Genomic DNA, 12,533 nt, shown 5'->3' with positions numbered 1-12,533 from the left:
AAAAAAAAAACACCAAAAATTATAGAGATTCAGGATCTATTATTTTCTATAAGAATTGATCTTGAGAGTTTTCATTAAATATTAAGAGTTTTTAGTAGGAAATACTCACGAATTCTCTTATACGAGAAAATAGTGATTGATCTTTGATGCAACCGTAAATATATGATTCTCGCGAAGTAATAAAATTGATATCGAACCACATATATCAATGGTTTAAATATCGAATTTTTGTCTTATCCATATATATATATATATATATATATATATATATATATATATATATATATATATATATATATATATATATATATATATATATATATATATATATATATATATATATATATATATATATATATATATATATATATATATAAATCAAATATAGGGATTTTACTAAACAACTTAAAAGAAAAGGCAATGAAATAAAAATAGTTTAATAAAAAAATTACTTAAATCTTAAATTGGAGCAAATAGGATCCGAAGTTACCGTTCATGTTTCTAACACAATCATACGATCCTTGTCACATCTATTATGAAAACTTTGCATAAATTATAAAAAATAGATAAAATTAGACACTACTAGAATATATATAATTATAATAAATTTAGTATTAGTATTAATTACAATTCAAGTAATGTTTAAATAAATATATTGAGACAAGTTAAAAATGAGGGGAAAAACCAAATAAAATACCGGCGCTATTATTATCCTAACCTAGTTCACATTAGCATCTTCAATCTGTCTACATTGGACAAACGTGGCCACAATTTTTTTCTTTTTTTTATACATCGTCACCACGATTCTTTCTACAATATGGTACATAGAAACTAAAGACATAATAGTTGTAACATTATCTAGATAAATGATTTTAGAAATAAACCACAAGAAGCTGGAATAGCTCAGTTGGTTAGAGCGTGTGGCTGTTAACCACAAGGTCGGAGGTTCAACCCCTCCTTCTAGCGATTTCCTTTTAATTTTTCATTTTTTGATTATACGTGTTTGTTTACACAGAACAATGACGGAAAGAATGACCGTGGAAAGAAAACTCGATTCCTTTTTTTAATTATTTTTTTAATGTTGAACATTAGTCCTTATATTATACACAATGCATCCAAATGTTCATTATTGATATGTTTAAATATATTATTGATTATAAATAAAAGTTGAGGTATATAAAGTTCATTTTTCATCACAATCGTTTGAATATGTGAGAATCATTAATGAGAGCTATCAATTGATTCCGAGATAACTTTCACTAAATTAATTTTATCCGAATAATAATAGAAAGTTTATTATATATCATATAACATTCTTATCAAACTCCAAATGCATTAGCATGAATCATTGAGAGTTTGACCGACGAAAACACACTCGATAGTAAATAATATAACTTTAAAAGTCTAACACTCCCTTTCAAGTTAAAGTTTTCCGAACTTTAAGCTTATTACAAATTATCCTTGAAAAGAGATCAAACAAAATTAACTAATATCTAACAAAAATAGAGAGCACTCAAAGAGAATAATTGTCGTAGGCATGAGTAATAAATAAATAGAGGATACAACAGAGAGATGAGGATGACTGAACGACGATAACCATCACAAAGAAGAACCACGTCAAATTGAACCAATCCAATTCAAACTAAATAGAACATGTAAATAGAGGATTCAACAAAGAGAGGAGGATACATCGAACGATGATAACCATCACACAGAAGAACCACATCAAACTGAACCAATCCAAAAATCGACTTTTTGACCATTTAGACGCTCCCAATTGCACCAAAAACTCATACCACAAAACCCTTCAAATAAAACCCACTTTTTATGGTTATAGCTTCCTAATTCATCACCTTACTCATAATTTTCAAGAGTTAACATCATGTTACAACACATCATCATCTTTAAATTATCAAGAAACACAATTAAGGTTAAAAACCTTCAAAACATCAATCAATAGTATATTATGATCAACAACATCAAACAACATATACATCCATATAATACATAAAGTTCACCCTAATTCATCATACAATCAAAAGTGATAACACATATCATAATATAGATCTACAATACCCAATCATATGAAGGTTAATGGTTTCTCCATCTACTACAAAATACATTTGCATTACCTGCAATTTTAGCTTCTTTTGCGTATTTTGATGTCAAAATACAATATAATGTTATTTGTAAGTAAAAATCTTGAGTGAGAATGGAAGAAGATTTTGATATGGTTTTACAATATTGGTGTTATGATCATGAAGATATACTTACATGCAAGGTTATGCAAACTTTGTTTTCTGGTTTGGTGTTTACGGATTTCAACCTCTCTAATATGAGGGTATTATATGAATATTGAAATTCAGACATTTCATTAGCAAAATGAAGGTGTCTTTTTGATGAAGTTATTTGTTGTATAAAAAGTACGTTTAGACTCCAATCTCTGAATGCTACAAATGATATTTTAAAGTTTTTATAAAGTGTGTAATTAGTCTATGGAATGTAGTGAACCCTAAACAAATATCTACAACATGAAGTTATAAGGGAATTCCTTAATGCATCCTATATATTACTTATGTACGATGCAAAAATACTAAAATGCCCCCAGATTCTGGAGTTGCATCTCCGAACGCATCCAATACACACATAACACATACCACTCTGAGTGACACCCTATTAGTTGAGGGTTTTTTAAACCTGAGATTCATCTTTAAAATTTGTCCGTAGATGCATTTTTGTAACGTATGCACAACAATATTAGAGGCAAAAACGAAAATCTTGTAATTTGACTAAATAAAATTAACATTCATAACATAAAATAAGCATTATATAGATGATTTCAACATAAGTATAATATTACACTTTAATATCTAGGTAGACGCTTCAACATCTTCATAATATCTTCGACCGATCTTGAAATCATCGCTTCCAACTCGAGCAAAAATTTTGTTTCGAAACGGAAAAATGTATTCCACATAGCCCTTACATCTCCATCCGTGTTGAGCTTAATGTTGAACTCAACTTTTTCTTCATTGTCAATCAACGGTGAAAGGTACTCGAGCTTCACAATTTTTCGATTATCTCAGTAGGATAGGAGATTATGGATTTTGTATTTCAGATTTGCAAGAGAGGTGTAATCATTGAGCTTAAACTTTTACCAGGGTGTCACGCTGGTGAAGGAGACATTTGCGACATACCAGATGATTCTTATTTGTAACATTTGAGACATTTTTTGTTTGTGTGAAATAATAAACAAGAACACCTTAATTTATAGAAGCTATAGACAAATATGGACCTCACAAAATCTAGCATGCTGACTCTAGAGATATATCTCTGATTCTGCATCCTATTATCTTATTCCGGAGATACATCTCCTAAACCTCTCCTAAACAGGTTGAGAACAGAACTTACTTGATGACTTTCTTTTGAAAATGAACAAAAGTTTTGGCAAAGATAGAAATGTATTAAACTATTAATAAATTGAATATATTACAATTCATTAATATTGAGACACAAATACATATAATTATTTATCCAGCTAAACAAAAAATTAAAATGAATAGAAATATTATTGCCGACTAAATCTATGGGTGGTACCCCCTTTGAATTTTGTGCATTTAATTCTCTTTCAATGTTGCTCAATTTCTCGAACCCTTGCCCCCTTTCCACAAAATGGCTTGATCAAGTCTCGACTTTTGTTGTTGAATGAGCTACCCACTCCGGTGATGTAAGTGGTATAGGGCATCCCGGTTTTAAGTAAACTTGAACAAAATGCCGTGACTTTGAAATACACCCAATATATATAATGCGGTCTTTGGAATTTTGAGGTGGGGCGGTGCGTAGTGGGAAAAAGGTTTCTGAAAAACCATATCGTGTAAGATCAATACAAACTCTATCATATGCACACGTTATGAGGTGACTCATTTCAGGGAAGTGCGACCATTTAGCCTCTGGTGTCGGTCCACTAAGGCAAGGAACAAGAGACTCATAAATTACATCAAAGTTTTCTTTCTTTCCATAAAGTCGTGCGTATGATTATTTATGAGTCCTCAACTCATGGATAATTTGACGACAAACAAGTATATGATTATCTTCTCCTTTACCGAATAAATTCAAAACAACTTGATAAATGTAATTACCGTCACCCTCAACATTGACGATTCGCTCGATGTATTTGTGCATAAAAACCATATCTCGTTATTGAATGAAATCTTTGGGGGAGGCGGCAAAGGAGGTGGTTTGCTAATGTGAGCTCCTTTGGAAACACTTTTTTTTAGATTTAGGAGTTGGTGAGTCCGTAAATTTTTTGTCAACATGTTCAAATTATGAAGGAGACCATATTGTTGAATTGTCACTCAGTGTAGGCTTGAGATTCTTTGGAGCACCTTTTGTTTTTATCAGTTGAGAGGGTGGTTTCAAGTCAGTGGTTTTCGGATAAGAAATCTTCCTCAATTGTTCTTTGATGTGGAGTTTCATATTTTCATCGGTTTTCAAAAATATCTCTCGAATCACTTCCCATTCGGTCAAGATAAAGATATTCGACTTATCGTCCTTCATGACACCATCATCATCAAACTTAAGCCTCTTCCAGTGAGTGCAAAACTCATCCATTCTTATCGAGCTACCAAGTTTTACCTTTTTGGCAATAACACAAGCTTCTTCCGGTGAGTGCAAACCTCATACATTTTGATCGGTCTAAGCACAAACAATTTTCTCCTTCACCTGGTCAAGAATTGTGCTTTTAACATATTTCAACAAATCAAGATATTTCTCGCACACTTTCCTGAAATGCATAACGAAATCGGCATATAACTTTTTAGTGGAAAAATTTACTACATCATTCCATGCATTCATTATTTTTTCCACAACCACACTCGCCTTCACCATTTTTCCATCTTTAGACTCTATATGTTTCGTCCCTACCGCGAGTTTAACCTTACTTCTCACATTCTTTGTTATACGATACCTACAAGGTAATGCATAAGAAGTAGAAAATACTTTTGCAACCGAATTCATCATGGCGGTGTCGTGGTCGGTAATAATCATTTTAGGCATCTCTTCTTGGTCCTTCAACATTGCCCGACACACTTCTAAGGCCCAAGTAACGTTCTTCTCTTTTTCACTCTCTAGAAATACAAACCCGACAGAATAAGTCTTCTTAGTAGAGGTAACATCAACCATCTCCAATAATGGAATTTGTACTTGTTGGTCTTGTGCGTTGAATCAATTATGAGCACGGTAGGAAACATGTTGAACAACTTGATGGAATTGGGATGAGTCCAAAATATATCTAACGGTAGCTCCATCCTCGCACATTTGGTATTTAGAAACATAATTATTATCATCCAACAGTTTCAAGAGTTGTTGCATTTTAGTTATATCCCCCCTCAGCGCCTTGTTAGTTTGGTACCTAATATTTGCTTGATAATTAAGATACTTTATGGTTTTTTACGTTTCAAAGTTGCAAGTATATTTTTCGGTTGAACCAAATTCAATGTCATGTCAGCAACACATTTCTTCTCTTTCGGCATGAGGCGACACACAATTGGATAACCCACTAACTTGTCACACAAGTCATGGTTATGTAAACCGCATATGACAGTAAATATCCATTAACCACACAATTTAAAGGGACACTCATATTTTCTTGTACCGATGTCATCTCGTTTAAAATTCTGGAGATGAGGTATATATTTCCCGCTTATTTCACACGTCATTGTTACAGAAGCACATCTTCTATCTGAACCATTATCAGACCTTCTGATAACCACATCAAATCCCAGTTTATAGGCCTCTGTACGAATCGATCGAAGCACGTGATCACAAATTCAAACCCTTGCTAATTTTTAAAATTGTTGTCAATATCTTTCGCCTTCACAATAACACTTTTGACATTTTGAGACACAACTTGTTTGGGAAAAACATCAGAGTGCGCTATATCTAATGAAAACAATTGCCACAGAATAATAAATAAGTGCTAAGTCTGTAAACAGAGATAAAAAAGAATGCAGACAGATACCGAAAATGCATTTCTTGGTAAGTTCACACACGTTCTGGAAATGTATCTCCAGAAAAAATGCACGTTTTTCAGACATCAAACACGATTAATGTGGGCAGTTAGGCTTGAAATAAATGATATTTATCTGGAACTCCAACTTTTTTTGCTCCCTTTGATGTGAGGAAACACAGATTGGAGTTTTGGAGTGAAAATATGGTTTGAAAATGTAAGGGTTTTTTGTGAGGGTTTTGAATGGAAAACAAGTATGGATGCAACTCAGTGTTCTATCAACTTATTTCGAAGATGCATCTTTAAAAATATCTGACATGTAAAGGTGGCAGAAAGTTTCAAAATCCCACCCCAAACTTTCGAAGATGCATCTCTGGAGATTCTACTAGATTGATCAACTTTCAATACCAAGAGATGCATCTCCAATTTTTCTTAGCATTTATCTAAATTGGTACGTCATAAAGTGATATATGGTGCGTCCGAAGATGAATTTCCGAAATATAAGAAACAATTACAATTTTTCTTATGGTATTTTCCACCACCATAATAAATTTCCAGCTAAAAGGTGCCAAACGCATAGTAGGCCCAAATAGCCCAACTTCCAAATTATGTAGGCTCATGGCCTATCCTTGGGGCCAAGTTTACGTTAGCCGACATGGATAACTAATCATGTCTATATGCCATCACGTCTTTAATGCAATTTTTATCGTATGATCAACAATGACTCAGAAACGATATAATTATTTTCATATATATCCTTGAAAATATAATTAAAATTAATAATAAAACATTTATATGAACGTGTATTTATCCTTGAAAGTATAATTTAAAATTTAATAATACAACATTTATATGATATGAACGTATAAAGTATGAACGTTTTCGTAGGGGAGAAGAAAGTTGTCACGAAGAAGGAAAGAATTTAGAGAGAGAAAATTTAAAGTAAAGGAAATTGAGATTGAAAAGCAAAACGTATTATTGCCTCGCTGGAAACGCTATAATTCGATTTTGACTCTCGATAATCGATTTCTAATTTTTCTCTTCTCTTCTTTTTCCTTCTCCCTTTTTCCCCTCTTCGCTTTTTCTTTCTTTCCTCTTCCTTCTCGTTCTCTCTCGCACACAACAATGTCTTACGCATATCTCTTCAAGTATATCATCATCGGAGACACTGGTAATAATCTCAATTAACCCTCTCTAATCTCTTTTTATTAATCTTAATCTCAATTTATTAATTCGCTTAATTACCATCATCATCGTTAAACCTTGATGTTTTTTATGCTTGATCACGCGTGTGCGTAGAGTTCCCAGCTTCTGTTCCCGATCGGAATTTTTTATAGGGTTTTTGTTTTTGAGAATTATTTGATATTCATGTATATATTATGATGATTACAGATATTTGATTTTCATTCTCTTGTGTTGTTACATGCTATCAATTTTGTTTTTTGTTTTTTATTTTTGCGAAATCATCATAAGTATCTAATTGATGAAATTTGATAAATGTATAGATACGGTTATTTATTGTGATTGTGTTATATAGTAGCTGCTTTTTGAACTTTGAGCACTAGTTATTAATGAGCATGATCGATTGGAAGCACTAGCACGTTACAAATTGGTTTTTGTAAAGATAAGTTAGGCTCAATAGAAAAACCTAATAGAGTGTGTTAAAGTTTGTTGCTCTTAGTTTTATTTGTTTTTGTTATTTTTGCAGTTTAAATTTTTTGAACCTTTTGTTAAAAAATTGTGTAGGAGTTGGAAAGTCATGTCTTCTACTTCAGTTCACCGACAAGCGCTTTCAACCTGTTCATGACCTGACCATTGGTGTTGAGTTCGGTGCTAGGATGATCACGATTGATAATAAGCCAATCAAGTTGCAAATATGGGATACGGTTTGTTTTGTTCAACTCTTTTTTAAATCCTTCCAATCTGTTCAATGTTCATGCTTATTTACAAATCTGTGAAGGATTTATTGCTGTTGTTATCATTTTAATTGAGGGCCTTTTATTTAGACATTTTGGGGTTCGGTTTCACCCTGGAGGTTTCTATTTGGTTGAAGATGATATTTATATTATTATTTTATGTTGAATCACTGTCTGGTTTTCATATGAAGAATTAATTAGATAGGAATCATATTGGGTGATGGGCCAAGGATTGATGCTATCGTTTGTCATATTTATAGTCAGTCCATTTAACTTTGATATCCATGTCATTTTGTTTCAAAGGATGCCATGCTGAGTGTGATCTACAGTGTCCTTGGGGGTTAACCATTTAAATTGTTGAGAATGAGAACCAAATTATTTGGGGAATTTCATGAATTTATCTATAAAGTTTTTACATACATAAAATAAATCTATGCCTTTGTAGGGTAGAGGTAAGATGGGTTTGTCAACCCATCTTCTCAAATGGTCATGGGTTATAAATGGAAAATTTTATCTATTAGATAGGAGTACTTTGTTGGATATGGGATTTGGTAATGGTGAGACCCTTAAGGTACCTTCAGTCTTCAAATGGTTAGTTTCTCTAGATTGACTACCAAAATAGATCCTCTGTTAGGCGCCATAGTAATTCTTCTAATGCCCTTCAAGATTATTATAGGGAGAGGGTAAAGATTGTTGCATATGTTTGGTTTCATGGCCAAAACCCAACATGTTCACTTTGTCAAACTCGATTTGACTATGCTATACAGTTTTTTGCTATTTGAAAGAAAAAACAGTTTTGCTTTTTACAATTGATTCCACTTGAAGCATCACTTTGTAGCTTTTTACTGTCAAACTTAATCTTAATCACCGTAGAACCAAATACTCCCATTAATTAATTAGTCGGGGTAAGGCCGGATACCAAGTTTTCAAAAAAACAACAACTAATTAGTAGTCAGTTATGAGCTGCATTTTTTCATTAGGAATAGTCAGTTAGGAGCAGCAGTTAGTTATTAGGAATAGTCAGTCAGGATTATTCAAATTTGTATGCTGGTCCTAATCCTATGGCTATAAATATGGTCATTGCCTCCCTTTTGAGTGAGGAATCCATTTGCATAAGAATTGTATGAACTAGAGAATGCTCTAGTGAGGAGATTAGATTCCTTTTGTATCTTTTCCATTTGTCATTAATAAACTCACAGGGACGAATAATTCCCTTTTAAGCCCATCTTGCTAGCAAGGAACATAACATCCTCACATAGTGAACTTTTATGTGGCCTTGTTGTGTTGAAATTTTGCGCTATATCTCTGTATATAATGTTCAAAAGTCTTGCCAGTGTTTCACTTATTATATAAAGAGAAATATAAAAACAATATCCAGTCCCTTTTCAGCATAGAATAATTATCCGAATTTCAGGGATGGAAAATATTATTTATCTGTTGGTTGAGTTTTATGAATTGTGTACCTGAAGGTACTGAACTTCATCGTTATATTTCAGGCAGGTCAAGAATCCTTCAGATCTATTACAAGGTCGTATTACAGAGGGGCTGCAGGTGCACTGCTTGTTTATGATATAACCAGGTATCCTCAAGTTTGGACTTCTACCGTCTGATTTTGAAATCCCAAAATACAATAATTTTTTCACTTAAAATTAAAGAAGCAATACATTGCTGGCATTAATGAAAATCGCCGGGACAAGTTGTGAATGGAGTCACTCATGCTAGACTATGAGTTACTCTGTTTGCTTGTCTCAAATAATCTCACTAAAATTTGGGGGAAAAAAGGAAGAAAAGAGAGACATTATCACATGATGGCACTTAGCGAAGAGTGATCTTCTTTTGGGTTATTAACATGATCTACCATCACCTTGCAATCCATCTCAAGGATTACATGCAATATTGTATTTTATATCTTTTATCACTTGAAATATGATTCGTATAACATTTTTGTCTGTTTATTTAGAAGATTAAACTGTTTAAATTTTATAACTTGGGCTAAATTACTTAGAATTTTTTTAGGGAAGATATGATGTGTGCTTTGAACAAAAAATCAGGTTATTGAAAAGCATTTTGATAGAAAACGTTGAGTTCTTATTATACGCTTAGGAGATATGTGTTTTGAGTGTATCCAATTTGAGGGAGCTACATAATATGTAGGACAATTTTGATGCATGGATGTCTAGTAGTTTCATGTTAGAACTATGTGTTGTTTATTTTAACTAAGGTAGTATAAATAATACTGACCCCTTGTCTACCAATAGGAGGGAGACATTTAATCACTTGGCTAGCTGGTTGGAAGATGCAAGGCAGCATGCAAATGCAAATATGACAATTATGCTGATTGGAAACAAGTGTGATCTTGCTCACAGACGGGCTGTAAGCACAGAAGAAGGTGAACAGTTTGCAAAGGAGCATGGGTTGATCTTCATGGAGGCCTCAGCAAAAACTGCTCAGAATGTTGAAGAGGTCAGAAGTCACATCATATGCTTTTGTTTTCTTCATTAATTTCCCATCTCCCACGAGGAGAGTCAGACTTTGTGCATAACTGAGTTCTTAGGTTGAATATTTTGGAAAAATTATCTGTGTAGGAAAGTTTTAATATAACCTATCCTTTTACAGGCCTTCATAAAAACAGCTGGAACCATATACAAAAAGATTCAGGATGGAGTTTTTGATGTATCAAATGAGGTTAGCTTCTTATTTCATCAATTTGTATTCGTCATTCTATATCTCGACCGTTTTACCACTTCATTATTAATATCATTAACGATTATAAAGAGAAAAGTGCAGTCCTTCTGATTCAAGAAACAAGTCACTGATAATTTTTATATGATTGCAGTCTTATGGAATAAAAGTAGGATATGGTGGAATTCCTGGACCATCTGGGGGTAGGGATGGCCCTTCTGCTGCTGGTGGAAGCTGCTGCAGTTGAAGTGAAACATATCGCAACCTGTTTGTTTCGAACGTAGTTCTTTATGTATTCTCTTCTCTTTTGGGTTTGGATATATGGAAGTATACACATTCGTGGGTTTGATAAAATCAGATAATTGTATAATGGTTTCTTTTGAATCTTTGACTTAAACTGATTATTTGTTTATATTTGTGTGCATAGTTAATTGATTTGTTGTTTCACTCTTCTGTTGAAATATAATTATTGGTATTGTATTAAGCCCCAAGGGCCAGAAATATGTCAAAATGCCATTGATAAGATATTGGCAAAACTCATTTCTGAGGTTTACAGCATCCTATCTGCAGGAGCTAGAGGAACAAGTGAGTCCATCCTACTCAGTAATATGTTTAATATGGGAATAAGATGTTGGGCATGGTTTGTTGTGTTTTGAAGTTGCACTTGTACTAATGCATCTAGTTTGTAGTTCTTTGTTCATATTAACGAAATAAAAATGTAAATTGTTTTGTTTATATTAACCCTCCTTTTTTTTCTTTGTTCATCTTAATTCTGATGTTTCTATCTAATTTATTTAGTTGCTTATTAGAAACTGTGACAGAACTCAAGTTTGTATTACTAGTCTTGATTATTGGCAAAAGTCGTATTATTTTGTTTGGTATTCCCAAGTCCCAACTACACACAATGGTTTATAATATGGAGTAAAAGTTCAATGTTTTAAAAACTGTTAGGTCATTATAAGTTCAATGTTTTAAAAGTTCAATGATTCAATTACATAAATTGATCTAGATAATCTAATCTAAAAAATTTCTAAAAAAATATTAACTTTTAAAAATTGTCTAAAATATAATAAGTTGATTCCATTTTCCGTAATTGTTAAATGTTGTGAGATTTCTATTTTCTACTATTTTTAAAATTTTAGTTTTTCTAATTTTCTTTTAAAGTTTTGTTCAAAATTTTCTAAAAAAATATTAACATTTAAGAATTGTTAAAAATATTATATAGACTAAATTGATCTTTTGGGTTTATTAGATGCGAGGTTTCTATTTTCTATTATTTAAATTTTTAAATGTTTTTTTTTATTTTTAAATGTTTTTTTTATTATAAAAACATTGTAGGAAGTAAAAAAAACAAGTATTATCTCCTTCGATTTTACAAATCTTTTATTCATTGATTTTATTCGATTTTGTTTGATTCGTACCAACTCCCACCAATTTAATTATGCTAAATATCATTTTTTTTCTTCTTTATTTATACATTAGGTTCTATTTTGGTCTCTTAACTTAAAAAAGAAATCAAGTTGGTCATTTTTTTTTAACCATTATTATATATGCTATTTCTGTCTATTTTTCACTAACGATGTATTTTTGCATGTGTGATATTCCATTTGGCATCTAGTTATCACCTTCTTCATAAAATCATATTTCTTTATGTGGCATTTTATCAAACACCTTTGTTGCAAAAATATTTTTTCTTTAGGTACCAACATGTATGAAAGGACCATCCATGGAAATTAAATAATAATTTGTGAAACTTTATTTTACAGGTGACATGTCTTTAACAAGGACAATATCTTTTGTTGAGTTTTGATGATGACAACTTATTTATGATGACTCCAATGTCTTATAACAAGTCAAGCATAAGTGCTTAAACTGATAAAGATGCAAACCTAAGTGTTAGGATTTGATAGACTTGATTATCCAATGAT

The 12,533-nt window shown here is 32.1% G+C and overlaps 1 protein-coding gene and 1 non-coding gene across 3 annotated transcripts; both read left to right on the top strand.

Moving 5' to 3' along the window:
* The first annotated feature begins 892 nt into the window (after window positions 1–892).
* TRNAN-GUU (transfer RNA asparagine (anticodon GUU)) lies at window positions 893–966 on the top strand. Its single transcript has one exon. It is a non-coding gene; the product is annotated as a tRNA-Asn (tRNA).
* A 5,861-nt stretch (window positions 967–6,827) lies between these two features.
* Window positions 6,828–11,052, top strand: LOC127076195 (ras-related protein RABB1c). 2 transcript variants are annotated; one of them, XM_051017788.1, is made up of 6 exons: window positions 6,828–7,178; window positions 7,754–7,893; window positions 9,420–9,502; window positions 10,182–10,343; window positions 10,542–10,608; window positions 10,760–11,052. In XM_051017788.1, the coding sequence occupies exons 1-6, from the start codon at window positions 7,133–7,135 to the stop codon at window positions 10,850–10,852; spliced, it is 591 nt and encodes a 196-aa protein (XP_050873745.1). In that variant the 5' UTR covers window positions 6,828–7,132; the 3' UTR covers window positions 10,853–11,052. The 2 variants fall into 2 exon arrangements, with proteins under 2 accessions (XP_050873745.1, XP_050873738.1); XM_051017781.1 differs by having other exon boundaries at window positions 10,182–10,386; window positions 10,540–10,608.
* The last annotated feature ends 1,481 nt before the right edge of the window (window positions 11,053–12,533 follow it).

Source organism: Lathyrus oleraceus, chromosome 1 (assembly GCF_024323335.1).
Source record: "Lathyrus oleraceus cultivar Zhongwan6 chromosome 1, CAAS_Psat_ZW6_1.0, whole genome shotgun sequence".
Lineage (NCBI taxonomy): Eukaryota > Viridiplantae > Streptophyta > Magnoliopsida > Fabales > Fabaceae > Lathyrus > Lathyrus oleraceus.
The sequence above is the reverse complement of the archived record's forward strand: the minus strand, read 5'-3'. Positions and strand labels throughout refer to the sequence as shown.